At 34.8% G+C, this 21967-nt stretch overlaps 2 protein-coding genes across 2 annotated transcripts; one reads left to right on the top strand and one right to left on the bottom strand.

The window, feature by feature from the left end:
* Positions 1–4112: 4112 nt before the first annotated feature.
* Positions 4113–4649, bottom strand: LOC126611340 (uncharacterized; the record flags this gene model as incomplete). Its single annotated transcript, XM_050279571.1, has 1 exon — positions 4113–4649. A coding segment is annotated over one exon (537 nt), but the record flags the coding sequence as incomplete, so codon positions are not given.
* Positions 4650–9902: 5253 nt separating this feature from the next.
* LOC126611329 (putative UPF0481 protein At3g02645) lies at positions 9903–12088 on the top strand. Its single transcript, XM_050279556.1, has one exon. The coding sequence runs from the start codon at positions 10078–10080 to the stop codon at positions 11776–11778; it is 1701 nt and encodes a 566-aa protein (XP_050135513.1). The 5' UTR covers positions 9903–10077; the 3' UTR covers positions 11779–12088.
* The last annotated feature ends 9879 nt before the right edge of the window (positions 12089–21967 follow it).

Genomic DNA, 21967 nt, shown 5'->3' with positions numbered 1-21967 from the left:
TATAACTTTGGATTTGATGCAGTGGATGTATAATTTTCGAAAAATTAATTGATAAATTTTTTGGTTCAGCATGGCTCACTACTAACATTAGCGATATTGTTGCTAACTTAACCACCTATTGTTAAGTGTGTAAAATTTTATCATAGAAGACCTCGATGATTTCGGTCTGGTTTGGAAGATTCAAGATTGTATTTGATTATTCCAAAACTACCAGCAAGGAGATGATGCCGTTTGCTGGCCCTGCATGCATCCTAGAAAATTCTTGAGTGCAAGGTAAGTTCAGCTCCTCAGGCCAAGGAAATTGCAGGGAGTTCTAATTAAGGACAATAGGGAGTAGTAGTACTACTAAGCGGGATTTTGCTCCGCTGTCGCTGGAGTACCGGATAACTTATTTCCATCAACACGTGTAGAGATGGTACAAATAGTTTAAAAAATGAATTAGTTTTCTAAAAGCTAGTTTGGAAATGCTTGTAAAATGACTGAAAACGATTTTACTGAAACTAATTTTGGCTTCGAAAACTGGTTTGGTATTGCTATGCTTTGGAAAAATCTGCTTCTGCTGTGCTGTGAGAATAAGCTAATTTTTGCTGCTTCACGTTTTCAGTTTTTTTTCACCCCAAACTGTGAAAATAAGCTGTTTTTAAGTGTTTACCAAACACCTTTTTGAGCTCAACATTTTTTGATACCCACTTTTTATAAAAGCACCTTAGTACCAAACTAGTACTAAGTGTGCTTCTTGAAGGAAGCACTTAAAGTGTTTTTCCAGAATCCACTTGGGTATTTTACTAAGAGCAACTCCACAGCTAAAAACCAAGCAGGGCAAGAGTCTATTCAATCCACCCAAATGAATAGTAATTGCCAAAGTGCATCTCCATTCCTAAACTAAATAGCTTAGTCAATTAGTATTAAAATATTATTAATTTTTATTATAAAATAATAAAAAAATATATTTTTTTTAATTTCCGATAGAATTTTTAACCAATCTTGTTATGCCATGTGTCATTGTCCGAAAGTACAATTTTTGTGAAAGATGATTAGGCATTTATATAAAAAAATTCACTTTACTTTTTCTTTATTTTTAAACAATTTTTATAATTTTTTATTAAGTTAATTAATCTAGACTGTAGGATTTCAAAAAGGTTGAAATCCAACAGCCCAAAAGTGGACATGTGGCCAACTATAAGATTCTGACATTTTTTTGAATGCTGGAACGCGCGTCCACACATGCGTGTTTCCCGCACGCCAGTCGCAAAAAAAAATAAATTCACATGGCTGACGTCAACCTGGCGTCATGTAGGCCGGTTTCTTGCTCAATCCATTTGTGCTGGGCTCAAAGCTGGCCTCCATTTTGGGTCAGCTAATGGGATGGGGTGGAGTGGTTTTTTTTGGTGTTTTGGGGGGAGGGGAGGCTAGGGGGAAAATGGGCTATTGCTTAGCTCATTCGTTAGAGGTGGACTTGCTCTAAGGATTGGTTTAAAAAACATTTTCACCAAAAGTACTTCCAATCATTTTAAAAGTACTTCCAAACAAGCCCTAAGCAGTCTATTCAGTTGCTTGTAATTTGAGCTGTATCTTTCATGGGGATTTTTCTTTTCCTTTTTATCCTTTAGTTATATCTTGCAGGATCTAAATTTTCATTAGAGAGGAGGATAAAGTTATTTTCTTAGCCAAACCATTCGGCCAATCGCCAGCCCAGAATATTGAAGCACGATGGGCCAATTCCGATATTATATATAGGCTAAAATTTGATTGAAAAGTCGAATTTAACTGGCCTAGAGCACAATCTTATTCCACCCAACCGATCCTTGGCCAATTTGGACCAAGTGTTTGAATACAAACAACCTTACCATCACTAAAAAACAAACCAAAAAACATAAACCTTACCCTCTATTTGACTCCTTCCAATCGAGAAAAACTTCAGTAGGGCTTAACTTAAGAAACTTCGGTATAACTTAATCCCAAGTTATTTCTCCTCTCAATCAGGTACAAAAAAAAAAAAAACCTTAACACTATACCATTTCTTCACTTTATATATTCAAATAATCTAAATAACTTCGTGTGTATAGATCGTTTATTCACTCTATGGTCAAATAATCATATGACCCCTTGGCAATACAACCATCATTTAACTAATTGCGAAAAGCAAATCATCGAAATTCGTTTAAATCTCTTAACTACTTGCAAATCTCCAAATTGTATTGGATGAATTGAGATTTTCTTTGGATTTTTGTGTTCGAAGTCTAAAGATCACTGGAATAGACTAATGGGGTCACATGCTATAAAATAAGTAATCAGAATCTCTTAATCTTTGAAGAGAAATGCTAAGGAGAGTGATTCTGTATGAACTCTATATCATTTAACACAATGTTTATTACTGTTAGCACGAGAATTGTGCTAAAAACATAAAATAGAGGATAATTCATAAAAAAATTCATTTTTGAGATTCTGCTTATCATTTCTTTTTCTTTTTTTTTGACTTTTGGACGCAAAAGTTCAGAGAAATCTCAATTCGTACCCGATGAGAGACACCTAGTGTTTTTCATTGTGTGGAGCAGAGAACAAACATACCGTAAGGCACGTGCCGCCTTGATACCATCGGTGCTATTCTATGGTCGGCACGAAAGTGAAAACCTCAAACCTTTTAAAATGCAACAACCAAACAGAAGAGGCAGCTATGGGACCAAAGTCAAACCGTCCCCTAATTAGGAGAAATTACACGTTATCGCCACGTGTCTTTAATTAGGCATACCAAACCCATTACTTGTCTTTAATTTGGACCTAGATTGTCTGCCCTCCCCATCCCATATCCTTCATATTCTCTCCTATTTATGTGGTTATGGTTAAGCCACGTCAACATTTTAGAGCCCGTTTGGTACTCTATTTGAATCCAACTATTTAAACTCAAAAACAATTTTCAAGTTTTAGGCTTTAAAAACTTGTTTGGTAGGACTATTTTAAAAAATTGAACTCAAGACTAACTAAAAAATATAGTTTATTATCTAAAAACAATAAAAAGTGAGTTTTTAGAGTTTTTAAACTAAAAACTCATTCATTTCTTTTATCTCACTCCTCCCCTCTCACTCTACATCTCTCTCTCTCTCTCTCTTCTTCTTCTCTCTCTTTCCTTTTTTTTTTTTTTACATTTTTCATCTCCCCTCCAATCTGCTTTCTTCATTCTTTCACTCATCTTCCTCTCTATCTCGTTCGATTCTCTCTCTTCTTTCTCTTTCCTTCAGTCATCTCTTACTTTCTTTCCTCCTTTCTCCTCTTTCTCCCTCTCTTGCGACCCGCTATTTTTAGATATTTTTGTCTAGTTTAAGTCGTAAGATTTAAAAAATTTAAATTGCAAACCAATCAAGTTTTTGAGTCTTAAAGAAAATTGTTTTCAAGAAATGTTTTTAAGAAATGTTATGAGAAATGATAAAAAATTTCAAATAGGATACCAAACAAGCCCTTATATTCTTATTTCTTTTTGTCTTATTATTTCTATGAAAAAATCAATATAAAATGTTGACGTGATTTAACCATGACCACATAAATAGAAGGAGATAGAAAGAGTATAGGATGAGAAGGACAGACAATTCATATCCCTTTAATTTGGTCCTACATCAGTTCGATAGCAGCAACATCAAATCAAAATCAGAACGACAAAAACAACTTTATAAAAAGTACGACAATTGAAGTAAGAATAATGATATTGCAGAAGTTCCTGATAATATAGAATTTATATCAAAACTCAGAATCCCTAATGAAAGAAATGTTCAACAAAATCATCCTCATCCTCGTATTGATCAAAAGCCGAAGATGGACTTACATGACCCGCACAAATCTTGATAAGACACCAACACATCTGTCATAACCGCTCAAAACCCATCTAATTATTCAAAGACTTGGATTGTCTGCCCTCCCATTTCGGTGCCCTCCTCGTGCCCTCCTGTTTGTGTGGTCATGGTTAAGCCACGTCAACATTTTATATTACTATTTCTTTTTGTTTTATTATTTTTATAAAAAAAACAATATAAAATGTTGACGTGGCTTAACCGTGACCACACAAAACAAGAGGGCATGGGAAGGGCATCGAAATGGGAGGGCAGACAATCCAAGTCCATTATTCAAAGCTCATCCTCCATCCTCAAGTACTCTCCAATATCAGTCTGGTGAAGCACCACAATTCCATTAGGGTCCAACTTCCTACAATCTTGAGTAGACTTGGCAGCAATCTCGAAACCCAAAGGCACATCTGACATTGAAAACACAACCACCCCATCACCCGGCACAATATTCTCTGTAATCCTCCCCAAACCACCTTTCAAAACATGGCTTCCGTACAAGAACGACATCTCGGAGGTAGGTTTGAGCCAGACCTTGTGTTTAGCATTTGATGCCAATAAACTCAGACATTGAACAGTTAAATGGAACTTGCCACCATGAGTGAACCTACCGATACAGGTGCCAAGAGAGACTAACTGGGTCCGAGCTATATTTGTAGCATGCTTTACTAGTGACTCGCTAACATAGTAAACTTTGTTCTCGTGGAGGCGAAAGCAGTAACGACCTGAACCAGGGTCTGGGCCTTCATGAGAAGGGTTCTCGACAATGTTATTGAGGTTGTTGCCTCTAAACTTGAACAGCTTTTCAAACACTGTCGTGGTTTGTCCGTGTTATGTCTCCTAAGGCTCTGTACTGCTGATAATTCATAGACACATCACCATTCATTAATATTTAAACACTTCTCAAGAGGCAAACAACCACTGGGAGCCTGGCTTCCCAGAACAATCACATAATATTTCAATCAATCGTTTTCATATTTATTTGGCAGAAACTTAATCACTCATGAATTGTATGCTTGATATACTCTTCGACAAAAACTATGCAAACCGTTGAGTTACATCAATTAAACAAAAGGCACAAAAAAATGAACAGCTCTAGAACCACCATCCGATCCAAGCACAATACAACCACAAAATGTTATAGTAAAGCCAATACGAACTTATTTCATAAGGCAACATAACCATCCGAAACTGTGAAGAAAGCATTTGCAAAAAATATTTGATCAGTTTCTAAATACTGAGGTATTCAAACAAAGGCTAAATAGCCAAAATGCATAACTCATCACTTTGGTCCCTAACATTTCAAATCGATAAAAGTGGTCTCTGAGATTGTCCACCATCCATCATTTTGGTCATTTTGTTAAAAACTCCGTTAAGTGTCCCAGAGCTCTTGATCGGAAGTTTGGACAATTTTCAAAGGTTCGTAACTCAATCGTTTCTTAACCAAATTCGACCCATAATATATCAAAATGAAGATAGGAAAGTTTAGAATAAGATTATACCTATTTGGAAGCCCAATGGCTTCCGGAGATAGCCAGAAAATAGTCTCAAAGTTGACTGGTCCGAAAGAAAACTGGAAAATTCGCCAGAAACTGGGAAAACTTTAAACGTTCATAATTTCTTCAATACTCAACGAAATCAAGTGATTAAAAAATGAAAATCATAATTCTCAACGAGACGAAGAGAATGGTACCTTTTTGATGGCTAAATTGCCATGGTTTGGCCGGAAAACGGCTCGAAAATGGCTGTCTTGGTCTTGAGTTAGCCACTTTCGAGCTATTTTCCGGCCAAACCACGGTGATTTCGCCATAAAAAAAAAAAGTACTATTCTCTTCGTCTCATCGAGAAGTATGATTTTCGTTTTTGAATCACTTGATTTCGTTGAGTATTGAAGAAGTTATGAACGTTTAAAGTTTACCTAGTTTCCGGTGAGTTTTCCAGTTTTCTTTCGGACCAATCAACTTTGAGGCTATTTTCCGGCCATATCCGGCATCCATTGGGCTTCCAAATAGGTATAATCTTATTCTACACTTTCCTATCTTCATTTTGATATATTATGGGTCGAATTTGGTTAAGAAACGATTGAGTTACGAAGCTTTGAAAATTGCCCAAACTTCCGGCCAAGAGCTCCGGGACACTTAACGGAATTTTTAACGGAATGACCAAAATGATGGATGGTGGACAATCTCAGGAACCACTTTTATCGATTTGAAATGTTAGGGACCAAAATGATGAGTTATGCAAATCTCAGAGACCATTTTGCCTATTTAGCCTCAAACAAAAAACTACTCAAGTTAACTCAAGAAAGGGGAAAAGGGGGAATTTCAAAACAAAGATTGCCAATTTTCCACCGTCTAAAGTGTTTACGAGTTGGACTTGTTATTCACAGAAAAGAAAAGTCAGACGAGAAAACTGCTATGTAATGGTGATAGAACAAAGAGAACATATAGGCCTTGTGGCATTACAAAGAGAAGCTATTTTCCTTGTTAGACATACATCCACTAAAACCCCAGAAGCTCAAATTGTTTGAAAATTGACCAACAATGTATATTAAGCAAAACACTAAAAGAGATTGAACCAATGGCTTAAGTACTATTTAGCAATAACGTCAGCGGTGTAGTGAAACTTTACAAGCTCAAAACCCCATAACTAACCCCGAAAACCATCACGGCCTGCCCCGAAAATGCAAACTGAAACGAACCCAGTTGCAGAACAAATCAGAAACACAAATAAAACCAATTCAAATGCTCAAAAAGGAATCAGAAATTCAAACAGCAAGCCATAACTCACAGATGACAGAAATTTAGGCAGAACAATAATTCCGAAAACCAAGTTAATGAATTAATCCTATATAGTAAACCAACAAACAGAAACAAAAATACACAAAACCCAACAAGAATCAAAGCATAAATTTTGAGAAAAGCAATAAATAAAGGATTGGATGGGATAAATAATACGGATCCGAGTGTTTGGCACAATTTTGTACTAAATAGCATCCGGATTAATTGTACTGACCCCACATGTTTTATACCGCACACACCTGCTAATTGGGAGCATTTTTACTCATCACTATAAATTATGCTGTATGCTCATCATATACCTAATCAATTGATACGTGTCATTTTATTTAATTTTGGTTAATTTTTTTTCAAAATTGAAAAACTAAGGTTTAATGTAAAAGTTAACTAGAGTTAAATGAAATGACACATGTTAATTGATTAGGTGTATGATGATCATATACCATAGTTTATGGTGGTGAGCAAAAATGCTCTCCTCCTAATTTATCCACCCCAAAACCTAAGGATTATTAGTCGGGTATGAAACAACTCTCCCTCTCCCGCTCTTTATGTCCCTCTGTCGTCGCGTTTCTCTCACTCGCATCGTTCGCAAGACTCATTCCTGTTCTCGTCGTTCAGCCGTCGTTCTTCTTCTTCTTCTCTCTGTTTCTATAAACTTCTGTGAAGTTAATTAGGGTTGGACGACGAAGCTTCCTGGCTAAATTCATACTCTTGCCTCAATTTGCGACGACCCACCAGTGGTTCTCAACGATAAATCAATTTCCTTGACAGGATTTTAAACTTGATGACCTGCGGCCGCCCTTTCGCCGGAATCTGGAGCAAAATCTCAACGATTCCCAGAAAACTTCAAGAGCCATAAGCTCTGTCAATCCTCGCCGACGTTGCTGGACCGTCGTCTCTGCTTGAAAGCCGCACCTTCGCAGAGCCTCGATTTGCCGTGAAAACACACCCATAACTGATCCGTGTTGTCTGCAGAAAAACGAAATTGGTTTTTGTGCAGAAGATGAATGACAAATTAAGGGCAGAGCCCTTTGTGCATTATTCTATCATTATTTTTCCATTTTTTAAATTATTTTATTATCAAATTTTTTCTTAAAACTAATATGGAAATTTTTTTTTTATAAAAAAATATTAGCAGTAGTACTTATTCTGTAGGGTACCAAACGCAGTACGAATAGTCGATCTTTAAACCACCTATTAATTTAATCAGTACTATATAACGACTATTTATCCTACTCGACTGAATTAGTTAGTATAGTTCAAGTTGCTAAACAAGGTCGGTATGATGAAACTCCAAGAGAGATTGTCAACCTCTTTCACAAAACACGAACCATGTCACCAATTTCCTTATATTATCCTTGCAATAAAACAATATATACATAATGCTACTTAGTATTACAGTCTAGTACTATTTTTCTTCACTTATAAGTGAGAGGTCTTAGATTCAATTCTCGTCAAATGCAAATTTGAACTATATTATTGCTAGCCCGTGATGAGGCTTAGCCTACACCCCAACCCCGTAGTGTAAATAACAAAGTTTGTTAAAAAAAACAATGTTTATGTAATAAAGATGAAACGATAATTATACAAATTTAAGTTCTTCCAACTTTTCTTCCACCCTTCACCGTTTTGTGATATTCTTCTTCACCTGTAAGTAAAAAGCCTACGATAATCTCACACTTTTATAAATAATTGTACATTCTTCATTCCAAAAACCAAAAATGTTCACAGTTTACACACGTACAAGTCCGGAAACAAAGGGCCTATTTTAATCGTACAAAATCATATGAATATTGAATAACTACAGGGGAGAAATAGTTCACGGAACTTTCATCCCCTTCCCACACGGTTCTTGAAGCAACATGTGAAACACTAGTAGGATTAATTAGAAAGAAAACAATATTGGTTGGTGGCAACCAGTAGGTTTAAGTAAACGTCAAACGGATGGTGACAATTTTTGACTTTTAAAAGGACAAGAACAATTAAATTAAGCATGAGGAAAACGCATGCACCACCATTGTTTTGTTTAATATCAAAAACATTCAGTTAAAGTTCCTCATGGCAGGATTAATCTAAAGTGCAACATAAACATGTCTTCTCTCCAACCAGCACTCTCTTCCAAGTCTAATTGAATTCGATGTCTCCAAAAGTCAAAACTCTTTTGGTTTTGGCTAGTGATTCAGATTACTATGTAGAGTAGAGGATTAGAGGGGAAATGTTCGAGATCAAGAAAATGGAAACTATAGGAGCTTTTGAGAAAATTCTCGCTTTGTATGGATTGATAGTTTTTAATTTTCATAGAATTATAAATAACAGGAATTTATAATTTACACTAGTTTTTAAAATTTTGTAAGTTGAAATTTCATTGTTTGAACTTTGGATAAATAAAATAGAAAATGACGAGAATTATAAATTTCATTAATGTTCGGAAAATTTCTCAAGTGGTGAAAAAAAAAAACATTAAACTGGTCATATTGTCATATATTACTAGCCATGCTCTTTAGCAAGTTGCCAACTCGTTAAAATTTGGAGCGTTAATAGGATGCACACTATGACACGGCTATAAAGTTTTCACGTGAAGTTTGGAAAAAGGTGCGCTACGTGAAGTTTGGCAAAAATCGAATATAAGACCATTTAATTATAAATAAAGAAAAATACTATTATATCGTAGTATTAAGTGGTAACCGCGTCAATTAATTAAACATGTTTATAAATAGTCGTTTTTGAAGACTTAACTTTGTTTTGAAGTTGACGAAAAGAAAACTGCAGTGTGTGTGTGTGTATATATATATATATATCCAAAACCCATGCAGAAAATGTAACATGGCACTGTCATCCCACAGGTCTTCTACACGTGAAATGGAGCCCAATGATTATGATTCTCACACTACATTAATCCTACTTGCACCAAGTGGGAATAACAGACATACAACTCCCTGTCACCAATAGACGAATTATTACTTATTTTTCGTTACATTTAGGGTTTTGAATTTTTGACCTAGTTTATTCTTATTCATCGAGAAATTTTGTCAGTATATCAGAAACACGATCCGGTACATCAAATTTTATAACGTAATTGTTTAAATTTATTTTCTTCAAGTTTCTAACTAATTATATTATTATGCATAGCATACTGGACCGTGTTTCCACATCCTCTCCGCTCTTGCTAACACCAATTACTAAGAAGGATGAGAATTCAATATAATGAAGACATGCATGCCGTAGCCAACTCGGATCTATGTCATGACCAAGGTGAAAGACACATTTCACACCTTAAACAATTAAAGCATAAGGAAAACGCATTCACAATTGATAAATTCAAAACCACTCTTAAAGGTCCCTAATGACAATATTTAATATGAGTACTTCCTCACAATCTGATCAGAAACTGTCATTCAACCCACCAAAAAAGTTTATGATCCTAAAAAAGCTAGAACAACACCATAAACATGTCTTCTCTCCAACAAACTTTCTCATCCAAATCCAGTTCGAACTTCAACGAGTTCCAATGGGTTATTCAAATCCGAAAAACACTAGAGGAAGAGCTCGATGATGACAGCGAAATCCCTGTTTCCGTTTTCAATGTACCGAAAACCCTTTTGGCCAGTGATCCTGATTCCTACACCCCACAAGAAGTTGCAATTGGTCCTTACCATTATTTGCGTCCGGAGCTCTACGAGATGGAGAGGTACAAAGTGGCTGCAGCTAAAAGAACACAAAAGAATCTACAGTGCCTTAAGTTCCAAAATCTTGTTGACCAATTGATAAATTTGGAGCCCCGGATTCGTGCTTGCTACCACAAGTACCTGGATTTCAATGGTGAGACACTAGGGTGGATGATGGCGATTGATGCATCGTTCTTGCTAGAGATTCTCCAAGTTTATGGAGCCAAAGAAGGGAAGATATTAACAAGAGTTTCCTCAAAGATGTCACGCTTGGTTGACTATTCAGGCAGGAACTCAGCACACCATTCAATTCTAAGGGACTTGGTAATGCTTGAGAACCAAATCCCACTATTTGTGTTGAGAAAAATGTCGGAGTTTCTATTCCAATCGTTGGAAACTGCCGACGAGATGCTGCTTTCGATGTTGATGGGATTGTGCAAAGAGCTTTCACCATTCAAGATGAAGGATGAGGACCTACCAAAGATCAAAGTCTCAGAATGTGCTCACTTGCTAGACTTTTTGTACCAAATGATCACCCCCATACTAGAACGCCAGCCCTCTGAAATTGTAGAAGCTGAGTTTGTAGAAGCTGAGGATCAAGGTGAAGGCACAGACGAAGACAAGGAGTCAAAATCTACGAAGAGCCCGAATAACGTTAAACAATTTCTTGAGGAAGTATGGAAGCTGCTGTCGAAACTAAGCAAAGGCCCCGTACGTCTTCTTAAAAAAATACTTGTTTCCGGACCTATTAAAGTGATATTTAAATTGCCTTGGACAATCCTCTCCAGCCTTCCTGGATTTGCACTTTTGAAACAACCTGTTGCTTATTTATTCTCCTCCCAAGACAAAGAAGAAATCAAACCCGAAAATGAGAGTTCCGTCAACAGACCGCCATTGGTAGAGGAGATTACAATCCCTTCTGTGTCCGATCTTATGAAATCCGGGGTCCGTTTTGTGCCAACAAATGGTTGCATTTCATCCGTCTCCTTTGATCCCAAAACAGTCACACTTTACCTCCCCGCAACTAGCTTAGATGTGAACACAGAGGTGATCCTGAGAAACTTGGTAGCTTATGAAGCATCAAATGCATCAGGGCAGTTGGTTTTTACACGCTACACAGAAATGATGAACGGGATTATAGACACGGAGGAGGACGCAAAGCTGCTTAGAGAAAAAGGTATAATTCTGAACCATTTGAAGAGTGATGAAGAAGTGGCCAATCTATTTAATGGTATGAGCAAGTCGATTCGGTTGACGAAAGTGCCATTCTTGGACCAGGCGATTGAAGATGTGAACAAGTATTACAACGGTAGATGGAAGGTTAAAATGGCAAAATTTTTCAAGGTTTATGTGGTTGGTTGCTGGCCAATTCTTGCTTTGCTGGCTGCCGTTTTTCTCTTGCTATTGATGGCATTGCAAGCGTTTTGCTCAGTTTATAGCTGCGGTCGCATATTTCACATCAACACTAACACTACTACTAAGTGAAATCTAGGTGGAATGTCAAGTAGCAAAATTTAAAGATAAAACTCCAAGAGAGATTGTCAACCTCTTTCTCAAGACACCAACCATGTCATCAGTTTTCTTATATTATTCTTGCAGTAAAACAATATTTACATAATAAAGATGAAACAACAATTATACTAATTTAAATTCTTCCAAGTTTTCTCCCACCGTTCTCTCTTTCACATTTTTCTTTCATATAAAAGAAAACAAAAGATATGAAATAACTATTCTCATCATTTAGTACAACAGTTTTGCAATATTCTTCTTCACTCGTAAATAAAAAGTCTACCATAATCTCATGCTTCTCCATTCCAAAAACCAAAAAAAACAAAAACAAAAAATGTTCATAGTTTACCCACGCAACAAGGCGGGATACAAAAACGAGGGAAACAAGGGGCCCATTTTTATCATACAAAATCATATGAATATTGAATAATTACAGTGGAGAAATAGTAGCATGGAACTTTCATCCCATTCCCACCGGGTTCTTGAAGCAACATGTGGAACACTAGTAGGATTAATTAGAAAGAAAACAATATTGGTTGGTGGCAGCCGGTAGGTATTAGTAAACGTCGAATGGGTCAATGCACAATTACGCATGGTGAAAGATAATTTTTGATTTTTGAAAGGATAAGCACAATTAAATTAAGCATGAGGAAAACGCATTTACCCCCATTGTTTTGTTTAATATCATAAACATTCGGTTAAAGTTCTTCCATGGCAGGATTAATGGAAACTACAACGTAAACATGTCTTCTCTCCAAATCAAATTGCATTCAATGTCCCCAAAAGTCAAAACTCTTTTGGTTTTGGCTAGTGATTCAGATTCCTTTGTAGGGTAGAGGATTGGAGGGGAAATGTTCAAGATTAAGAAAATGGAAACTATAGGAGCTTTTGAGAAAATTCTCACTTTGTATGGATTGATAGTTTTTAATTTTCATAGAATTATAAATAACAGGAGTTTATAATTTACACTAGTTTTTAAAATTTTGTAAGTTGAAATTTATTGTTTGGACGTTGGATAAATAAAATAGAAAATGACGAGAATTACAAATTTCATGGCAGGATTAATCAAAAGTACAACATAAACATGTCTTCTCTCCAACCAGCACTCTCTTCCAATTCTAACTGAAATCAATACTCCAAAAGTCAAAACTCTTTTGGTTTTGGCTAGTGATTCAGATTACTTTGTAGGGTAGAGGATTAGAGGGGAAATGTTCGAAATTAAGAAAATGGAAACTACAGGAGCTTTTGAGAAAATTCTCACTTAGTATGGATTGATAGTTTTAAATTTTCATAAAATTATAAATAACGGGAGTTTATAATTTACACTAGTTTTTAAAATTTTGTAAGTTCAAATTTCATTGTTTGGACGCTGGATAAATAAAACAGAAAATGACTAGAATTACAAATTTCATTAATGTTCGGATAATTTCTCAAATTGTTATACTACACAAGGATACAAATTGAAAAGAAAACATTAAACTAGTCATATTGTCATATATTACTAGTCATGCTCTTTAGCAAGTTGCCAAGTCGTTGAAATTTGGAGGGTTAACAGGCTGCGCACTATGAACAGCTATAAAGTTTTCAGGGTAAATTACATAGTAGCCCCTCAGGTTTGAGGTCTATTTGCAATCTTATACAATATCTTTAAAACATTTCACTTTCATACCTCAAGTACTATTTTATTTCAATTTCATACAACCGTTACATTTTCCATCCATGGATCTGTTAAATGCTGACGTGACTGCCACATATATGCCATGTGGCTGCCAAATGTCTGCCCACGTGGCAAATAAAATACTTTTTTAATTTTTTTTTTTAAAACTTGAAAAAAAAAAGGACCGAACCCCTGCAACCCAGAAGAAGGAGGAAGAAGAAGAAGAGAAGAAGAAAGAGGAGGAGGAGGAAGAAGAAGAAGAAGAAGGAAAAAAAAAAGAAAAAAAAAAGAAAGGGACCGAACCCAGAAGAAGAAGGAGGAAGAAGAAGAATAGAAGAAGAAAGAGGAGGAGGAGGAAGAAGAAGAAGAAGAAGAAGAAGAAGAAGAAAAAAAGAAAAAAAAAAAAGAAAGGGACCGAACCCAGAAGAGAAGAAGAAAGAGGAGGAAGAGAAGAAGAAAGAGGAGGAGGAGGAGCAAGAAGAAGAAGAAGAAAAAAAAAAAGAAAGGGACCGAACCCAGAAGAGAAGAAGAAAGAGGAGGAGGAGGAAGAAGAAGAAAAAAGAAAAAAGAAAAAAGAAAGGGACCGAACCAGAAGGAGGAAGAAGAAGAAGAGAAGAAGAGAAGAAGAAAGAGGAGGAAGAGAAGAAGAAAGAGGAGGAGGAGGAAGAAGAAGAAAAAAGAAAAAAGAAAGGGACCGAACCAGAAGGAGGAAGAAGAAGAAGAGAAGAAGAAAGAGGAGGAGGAGGAAGAAGAAGAAGAAAAAAAAAAAGAATGATCGAACCGCCTGCAACCTAGGAGGAGAAGGAGGAGGAGGAGGAGGAGGAGGAGGAGGAGGAGGAGGAGAAGAAGAAGAAGAAGAAGAAGAAGAAGAAGAAGAAGAAAGAAGAAGAAAAAAATGGCAGACAGGTTTTTTTTTTAAAAATTAAAAAATTATTTTATTCACGTGGCAGACATTTGGCAGCCACATGGCATATATGTGGCAGCCATGTCAGTATTTAACAGATCCATGGATGGAAAATGTAACGGTTGTATGAAATTGAAATAAAATAGTACTTGAGGTATGAAAGTGAAATGTTTTAAAGATGTTGTATAAGATTGCAATAGACCTCAAACCTGAGGGGCTACTATATAATTTACCCAAGTTTTCACGTGAAGTTTGGAAAATGGTGCACTAGATTTCCCCTCTCATGGAATTTGTGACACCCAACATAGTGAGATTTATGAAATAACGTCTCTTTTGGCGGAAATTGAAGTCGGGAATCTTCGTCCCCTCCACTATTTGTTGCAAGTAGAATTTTTCGTTTCTCTCGTTAGAAGTTACTAAATGAGAAAAAAAAACCTTTTGCGTGTTGAATTTCTAACTTTTAAAAGAATTTTGAGTGTTTTTTTTTAACATATCCAAGCACAATGTCATACTTTGTTTACAAGAAGATCATAATTAAAATTGCAAACTTGAGCTACGTATAAAAGTAATTCGAATTGCAAACCTGGAACTTCATGGAAAGCGAGAGTTGGCAAAGAATTTGGTTATAAAGGATGTGTTTTGTCTTGGTTATTAAAGTCAAATCTGCAAGAAATTTTTCCTTGTGACCGAAACAAGGGTGGTACACCTGTTTTTATATAAATGGTTGAGAAATTGTTAATTATTAAACTAACCATTATTCATGGCTAGGGAAGGAACCAATATGGTTGTCTTGTCCTCCTTTGTCTATGCTGATGTAATTCGATTCCAGCTAACAAAGGATAGGGTTTATGCTAATATTATGAAATGTAGGCCCTCCACGCCACAATTATAAAATATTAAGAGGAATATGACCTAAATAGGGACTTGGATTCTCTGCCCTCCCAATTCGGTGCCTTTCCCGTGCCCTCCTGTTTGTGTGGTCACGGTTAAGCCACGTTAATATTTTATATTACTATTTTTTTTTGCCTTATTATTTTTATAAAAAACAATATAAAATGTTAGCATGGATTAATCGTGACCACACAAAACAGGAGGGCACGGGAAGGGCACCGAAATGGGAGGGCAGAGAATCCAAGTCCCCTAAATAGATATGAGTTTAGCGATTAGAGCAGTGTACTTTATTATTCACATAGAAGTTCGAATTTGTAGCTCTCCGTAGTTTAGATGTAATTATCTTATCATTTGTAAAGCAAAAAGAGTAATGTGATGTACACAAACTATTATCTCAATATTTTTTTTAAATGACTAATGTGACGCCCTTTTCGTAATTTATATGAATTTAGTGTAAAAATGAGTAATATGACGTACACTAACTATTATCTCAACATTTTAGAATTAACGCGGATTGCAGCTGTTTAATAAAAAAAAAAATGTGAGAGATCCCAAGTTTGATGCTCCGAGCTGGTGAGACTGCTTGACTGTGGCCATGGACATGATGAAATTCTTCATAGCCTTAACGGCCCCAAAAAAGTAGATAACCGTTTCTTGCCACCAGTTGTTTCCCTTTAAAAATTAAAACTGACTAATGTGACACATAATGTGATAGTTGCGTAATAATTTATGGCAGGCCTATAAAAAATCGACCATATCAATAAGGATTTTACTTTATTTTTTAATCACTACGGATTGAAATTGAACTTGAAACTTTCAAATACTGATAAAAGAGTTATAGTTAGATCTAGAGTTAGTTTACTTTTACACATCAAATTAACTTCTTTTAAATACTTTGACAAAAAAAAAACTTCTTTTAAATACTGATAAAAGATTTATCATTAGATTAAGAGTGAGTCTTTTTTTAGACGGATCAAGAGTTAACTGGTGGGGATACAATATTGATTATTGATTTAGATTTTAGAGTACCATAAGCACCAATTAAATTTTATATCCAACTGCATCCAATTAATTTCTTTTTTAACAAACAATATATACAATAAGGGGGAAGAAATAGGTTATCCTCACAATGAGTTAGCAATAATTTAGTTCAAATTTGCCTTTGGCGAGAATCGAACCTAAGATCTCTTAATTATAAGTAAAAAAAAAAAATTACTAGATCGTAGTACTAAATAGCAACCGTATTCTATTAATTAAACATGTTTATAAATAGTCGTTTTTGCATACTTGACTTTGTTTTGAAGTTGACGAAAAGAAAACTACAGAATATATATATAGGGAAGTGTTATTGGCACTTTAAAATTCTCATTCTACACTCCTCAAAATGTATTTTTTTTCATAATATAGAAAGTTTGGAGGGTAGAATGAGATTTTTGGAGTGCTAATAACAATTCCCTATATATATATATATATATATATATATATAATTGACTGTGAGTAAGAATTTTATGCCATTCAAAATCAGTTGTAATGAAAATATTCTTCATAATGTAAATAATGAATTTAAAGTAATGATCCATATATATTTGAAAATAAGTTTTATTGAAAACTTACTTAGAAACTTATAATTGATTTACTGACGATTGGTCAACAAATGGGAAAATAATTGATGAAAATGATATTAGTGCACGTAGGCATCCTTCACATTTGAAAATTAAAGTGTTTACAATTTTAAACTGGAAAATTACAAGCTGAATATTGCTTCTGTTCTAGGATGAGAATGTGTGGAAGTTTCAACCCCCCTGGAATGAGACTTGAGGTTTCTTTTAATAGGTTGAAAATAATTGAATTGAATGATTGAGGCCGAAAATCTTGCTATCTTTTGAGTTGGAGGATGATGATTAAATCTGATGATTGTTGAATCACGCGGCTTCTGTTGGGAGGCGGAATGATGGCTCGTTTTTACTACTGATGAATAGTGTGATTTTGCCATTCATAAATAGTGAATTGTTTGGAATCTGGAATGATGGCTACTGCTTTCGGTTCTAGAAATGACATGTTTCCTATTGGGGTCACATGCCTAGTTACAGTGTCTTCACATGTTTGAATTATTCAAAGATCAAATGGGTCTTGGGAGTCCTGATAATGTGCTGCTTGAGATTTTTGACTTGCTGAATTGGTTGGATGTTGTGAGGATGCATCTGAAGCATCAGAATCTGACTCTTTGTCATGGAGCAAAGCTGCTTTTGCCATTAACTGTTGGGCCAAATCTTTGAGCTGGGATGATTTTTCTTTCTTCTTTGAACTTGTTGATTTGGATGACTTGGTTATTCCTTTGAGGGATGAAAACGGACTAATGTCTAATAAAGATTGTTCTGGAATGGTTGGCAATGCCATTGTTGTTTGTGCTGGAATAGTTGGAACTTGAGTGATGGGAAACTCTGAGAGGACCAGATTGATGATCTTCTGATGATTGAATTTATCCCACCACTTAATTGATTTTGCTCTGTAGACTTCATTGGTTTCAACTTCATAATTCCATTTTAAAATCCACGGGACTTTGTACTTGGCTATGAACAATGGGAGAAGTGTAATCCTATAATTAAATCGACTTCTGTCAAACTTCTTCTGGAAACCAGATGATAAGACTTGCATGAGTTCTTCTGGTAAAATGTTGGCTATTGGGCCATGAACTGATCACCATTTTGGGAACCATGCTAGGAAATTAAACCTGAAACTCTTGTCAAAATTGATAAACCATGAATGACTAAAGTCTTCTGTTTGGTGGAAAAAAATGTTAGTCCATGCTTGAATGTAATCAAAATAATTGTAATGGTTATTGGGAATGAGAACATGTTGTGTATGAAGGGGTTTGGTCTGGTAGAGGGGGAGTCCCCATTCTAATTTAGTTAAAAACTTTCCAATGTAAAGAGAATGGTAAACGATTTTGTTTTCATGGGTTTTTCTGTAAAGTGGTTTTATTGAAATGGATTCAATCTCACTGAGAATGGCTTGGTAATATTTAAGAGTTTTATATGATTTGGTAGGTTGATAATGAAAATTGGGTGGAAAAACTATTTTAGCTATTTTTTTTTGTGCTTGTTCTTGGTGGATGTTGAAATGGATGTTGAAAAGATATTCACTGGGGTTTTTCTTGACATATGGTGATGTTTTAGTGTAACTGGCTGATTGGGATGATGAGGATTGGTAAGTTGAAGTTGAATATGGATCATATTGACTGACTAATGCTGTTTGATAATTTGGACGGGGTGTTTGGTAATTTGGCATGATGTTTCCTATTGTGGAACCTATGGAGTAAAATGGCCAGTAATGGCTAAGGCCGATGAAGAATCTAGGTTTGATTCTTGTTTTACTAGTGGTGGTAGGGTGGCTGGAAGCCTTCTTTGATCAGTTCTTTTGTCTGTCATTCTTCCCCTACAAAAATTCTCTGGTTAGGAAATCAGGGATGCAATTTTGGTTGCCTTTAATATAATCAATTTCAAAATAAAAAATACTTAATATGGCTTGTCATCGTGCAAAAATCTGTTTTGAACATCTTTTCGTAAAACATGTTTTGCAGATTTGCAATTGACTCTGACTAAAAATTTTTGATTTAATAAATCATCTTAAAATTTGCTAATGCATAATACAATAGATAATATCTCCTTTTTAATAGTATTATAATTACTTTGTGCTGGATTCCATACTCCTGAATGAAAACGAACAATTTGTTCAGGAGATTCGGATGAGACTGATTGTTTGAGAATACCTTGTAACCAATTTTAGAGGCATCATTTTCAACAAATGAATTGGGAGTTGGAATGCCAAAACAGGGAAAAGTCTAAACAAGGGATTTGATTTGTTTGACAATGGAAGTATGAGTATGAGACCACGATGAGAGATTTTCTTTGAGGCAATCAAATAAAGGTTTGCATTGTTGTCTGAGATGGGGAGAAAATTCTGCAACATAATTTAATGATCCTAGAAATCTCTGTAATTGGGTTTTGTTAGTGATTTCATCTAGAAACTTGTCTACAAATGGTAGACTGGTGGATATTGTATCTTAAAAATCTAACTTTGGTTTGGAATAGTTTAATTTTCGTTCCTGAGAGTGAGACAACTAATCCATTTGACTTAATTATCCTAGCAAACATATTCAGGTGTTTCCAATGCTCATCTATCAATTTAAAATAAATGAGAACATCATCAATGTAAACAATTGAGAAATAGCTATATTGATTAAATATTTCATTCATGATTTTCTGAAATTCACTGGGTGCATTCTTAAGACCGAAAGACAGTACATTCCATTCATAATGATCAAAAGGAGTGACAAATGCCGTTTTGTATTTATCATCCTTATGAATATGAATTTGCCAAAATCCAGACCTCATGTCAAATTTTGAAAAAATTACTGCTTGAATTAGTCTCTTAATCAAATCTCTTTTGTTAGGAATTAGATATCGTATCTATTCCAAGACTTCATTAAGAGATTTATAATTTATGACCAATCTAGGGGTTCCTCTTTCTAATTCTTGATTCTTTTGGACATAAAAAGCAGGACATGACTATGGTGATTTGGTTTTTCTAATTATTCCTTTATTAAGAAGTTCCTGAATCTCTGTTTTGCAGAATTCAATAACTTCTTGACTCATTTGAATTGGCCTAGCTTTGGTGGGTATTTTCTTTTCATCAAAATCCTTGTTGTAAGGAAGTTTGACAATGTGTTGTTTTCTGTGCCAAAAGGCGTTAGGAATATCAGAACAAATTTCATTTACAAGTTTTTTTTGAAACTTGTCAATGCTTTGTAACAAAGATTTATTTGTTAATTTTTCTTCAATTCTTTTGTAGTTAATTTCTTCTTTCAAGAAATTAATTTGTTGTGATTTATTGGTAAGTAAATTAATGGTTTTTGAAATGCTATCTGTTTGTAATTGTCTTAATTTTTTTGAGGTTTGTTTCTGTGCAGAACTCAAATGTAATTTTTTGTCCTAACATCTTAATGGCTATCTGATTATGGTGTACCTTAAAATGATATAGGAGAGCTATGAAAGGAAGTCCTAAAATAACTGGGTCTGAAATGTTTTTGATTAAAACAAATGGGGTTTTGAAACAAACATTGTTTTGACAAACATGGGCTTTTGGAATTTCATGTTTTAATTGCATTGGTGACTGGGGGTCAGCACTAAGTATTTTTGTTGATTTATGAAAATACTTAGTAGGAATTAGTCGTTCTTGAATACAATTCAAGTCTGCTCCTGAGTCAATCAAAGCAATTGTTTCTAAGTGAAAATCTTCAATTATTATTTTAATTTTAGAATACCATTTCTGGATTCTTATCTTATCTAGAATGCATAATATTAAACCTTTTGTTGATTTTTCTTCAGACTGAAAGTCTGAATTGTGACTGGAGGAAGAACTATCGTGTCCTTCATCATTATTGTTGACAAGGGTCTGTGTTTGGATCCTACTGAGATGTGTACGAATTTCTAAGTTTTCTGATTTTAGAAACCTAATTTTATCTTTATTTTTATTGACTTCTCTTTGTAAATCTTTAACTGTAATTTCTTTCTTAGATTTATTGAATCTCTCCAAGGTTGTGCTAAGGCTAATTTTTTGGGAAACTTGGGGTTGACTGGTATTGGCTTCTTCTTGGGAGACTAATTTCTTAAGCTTTTGTAAGTAGAATGATTTCAATTCTGGATCATCTACCTTACTGATAATTCGATAAGAAGATTTTTCTTGTTCTTCTTGTTTATTGAGGACTGAAATCTTTTTACAACAAGTATCAACACATCCTATTTTAATGTCGGGGGATGAAAGACTACTTGAAGAATTGTTGGAAGAAGACAAATTAGAACTTAAATTGTCTTCGTATTGACTATGGTCTGTGTCCCTTAATTCTAGGACTTGAATTAACTGTAGTTTTTCTTCTTTAGAGATTTTCAGTTGACTGATTGTTTTCTTGACTCGACATTTATTCGCATAATGACCGAATTTGCCACATTTGTAGCAATTTCTTTTTTGTTCTTGGTTTTTGGAGTGAAATTTTCCCGAGGGTTTCCTCTTCCACTTGCTGGACTTAGGTTTGTCGTAAAATTTATTTGTTTCAAGATTCTTTTTTTTGAATTTGTTATATCTAGGATGTTTCCTACTGGAATACCTATTTGGGTATTTATTTGGGTACCTATTGTAGGCTTCTGATTTTTTTCTTTTTGTTGGATTGAGCAATAAGAGGTAATTCGTATTGTTCACAAAATGTTCCTAGTTCATATTTGGCTATTGATTTGTCTTTATTTACTTGTTTTGAAATTTTCATATCAATACACATTTTCAATCCTTATATATATATATATATATATATATATATATATATATCCAAAACCCATGGAGAAAATGTAACATGGCATTATCATCCCACAGGGCTTCTACACGTGAAATGGAGCCCAATGATTATGATTCTCAAACTACAAGAATAACAAACATATAACTCTGTGTCATCAATAGACGAATTATTACATATTTTTCGTTATATTTAAGGGTTTCGAACTTTTGACCTAGTTTATTCTTACTCATCAAGAAATTTTTCAATGTATCGGAAACACGATCCAATACACCAAGTGTTATAACGCAATTGTTTAAATTTTCTTTTTCAAGTTTCCAACTACTTATATATATATATATATATATCCAAAACCCATGGAGAAAATGTA

The sequence above is a fragment of the Malus sylvestris genome, chromosome 17 (assembly GCF_916048215.2).
Source record: "Malus sylvestris chromosome 17, drMalSylv7.2, whole genome shotgun sequence".
In the NCBI taxonomy this organism is placed as follows: Eukaryota; Viridiplantae; Streptophyta; class Magnoliopsida; order Rosales; family Rosaceae; genus Malus; species Malus sylvestris.
The sequence above is the reverse complement of the archived record's forward strand: the minus strand, read 5'-3'. Positions and strand labels throughout refer to the sequence as shown.

What these genes read in the sequence shown, in the direction of transcription:
- LOC126611329 (XM_050279556.1), top strand. Translation starts at nt 10,078, where the DNA reads ATGTCTTCTCTCCAACAAACTTTCTCATCCAAATCCAGTTCGAACTTC.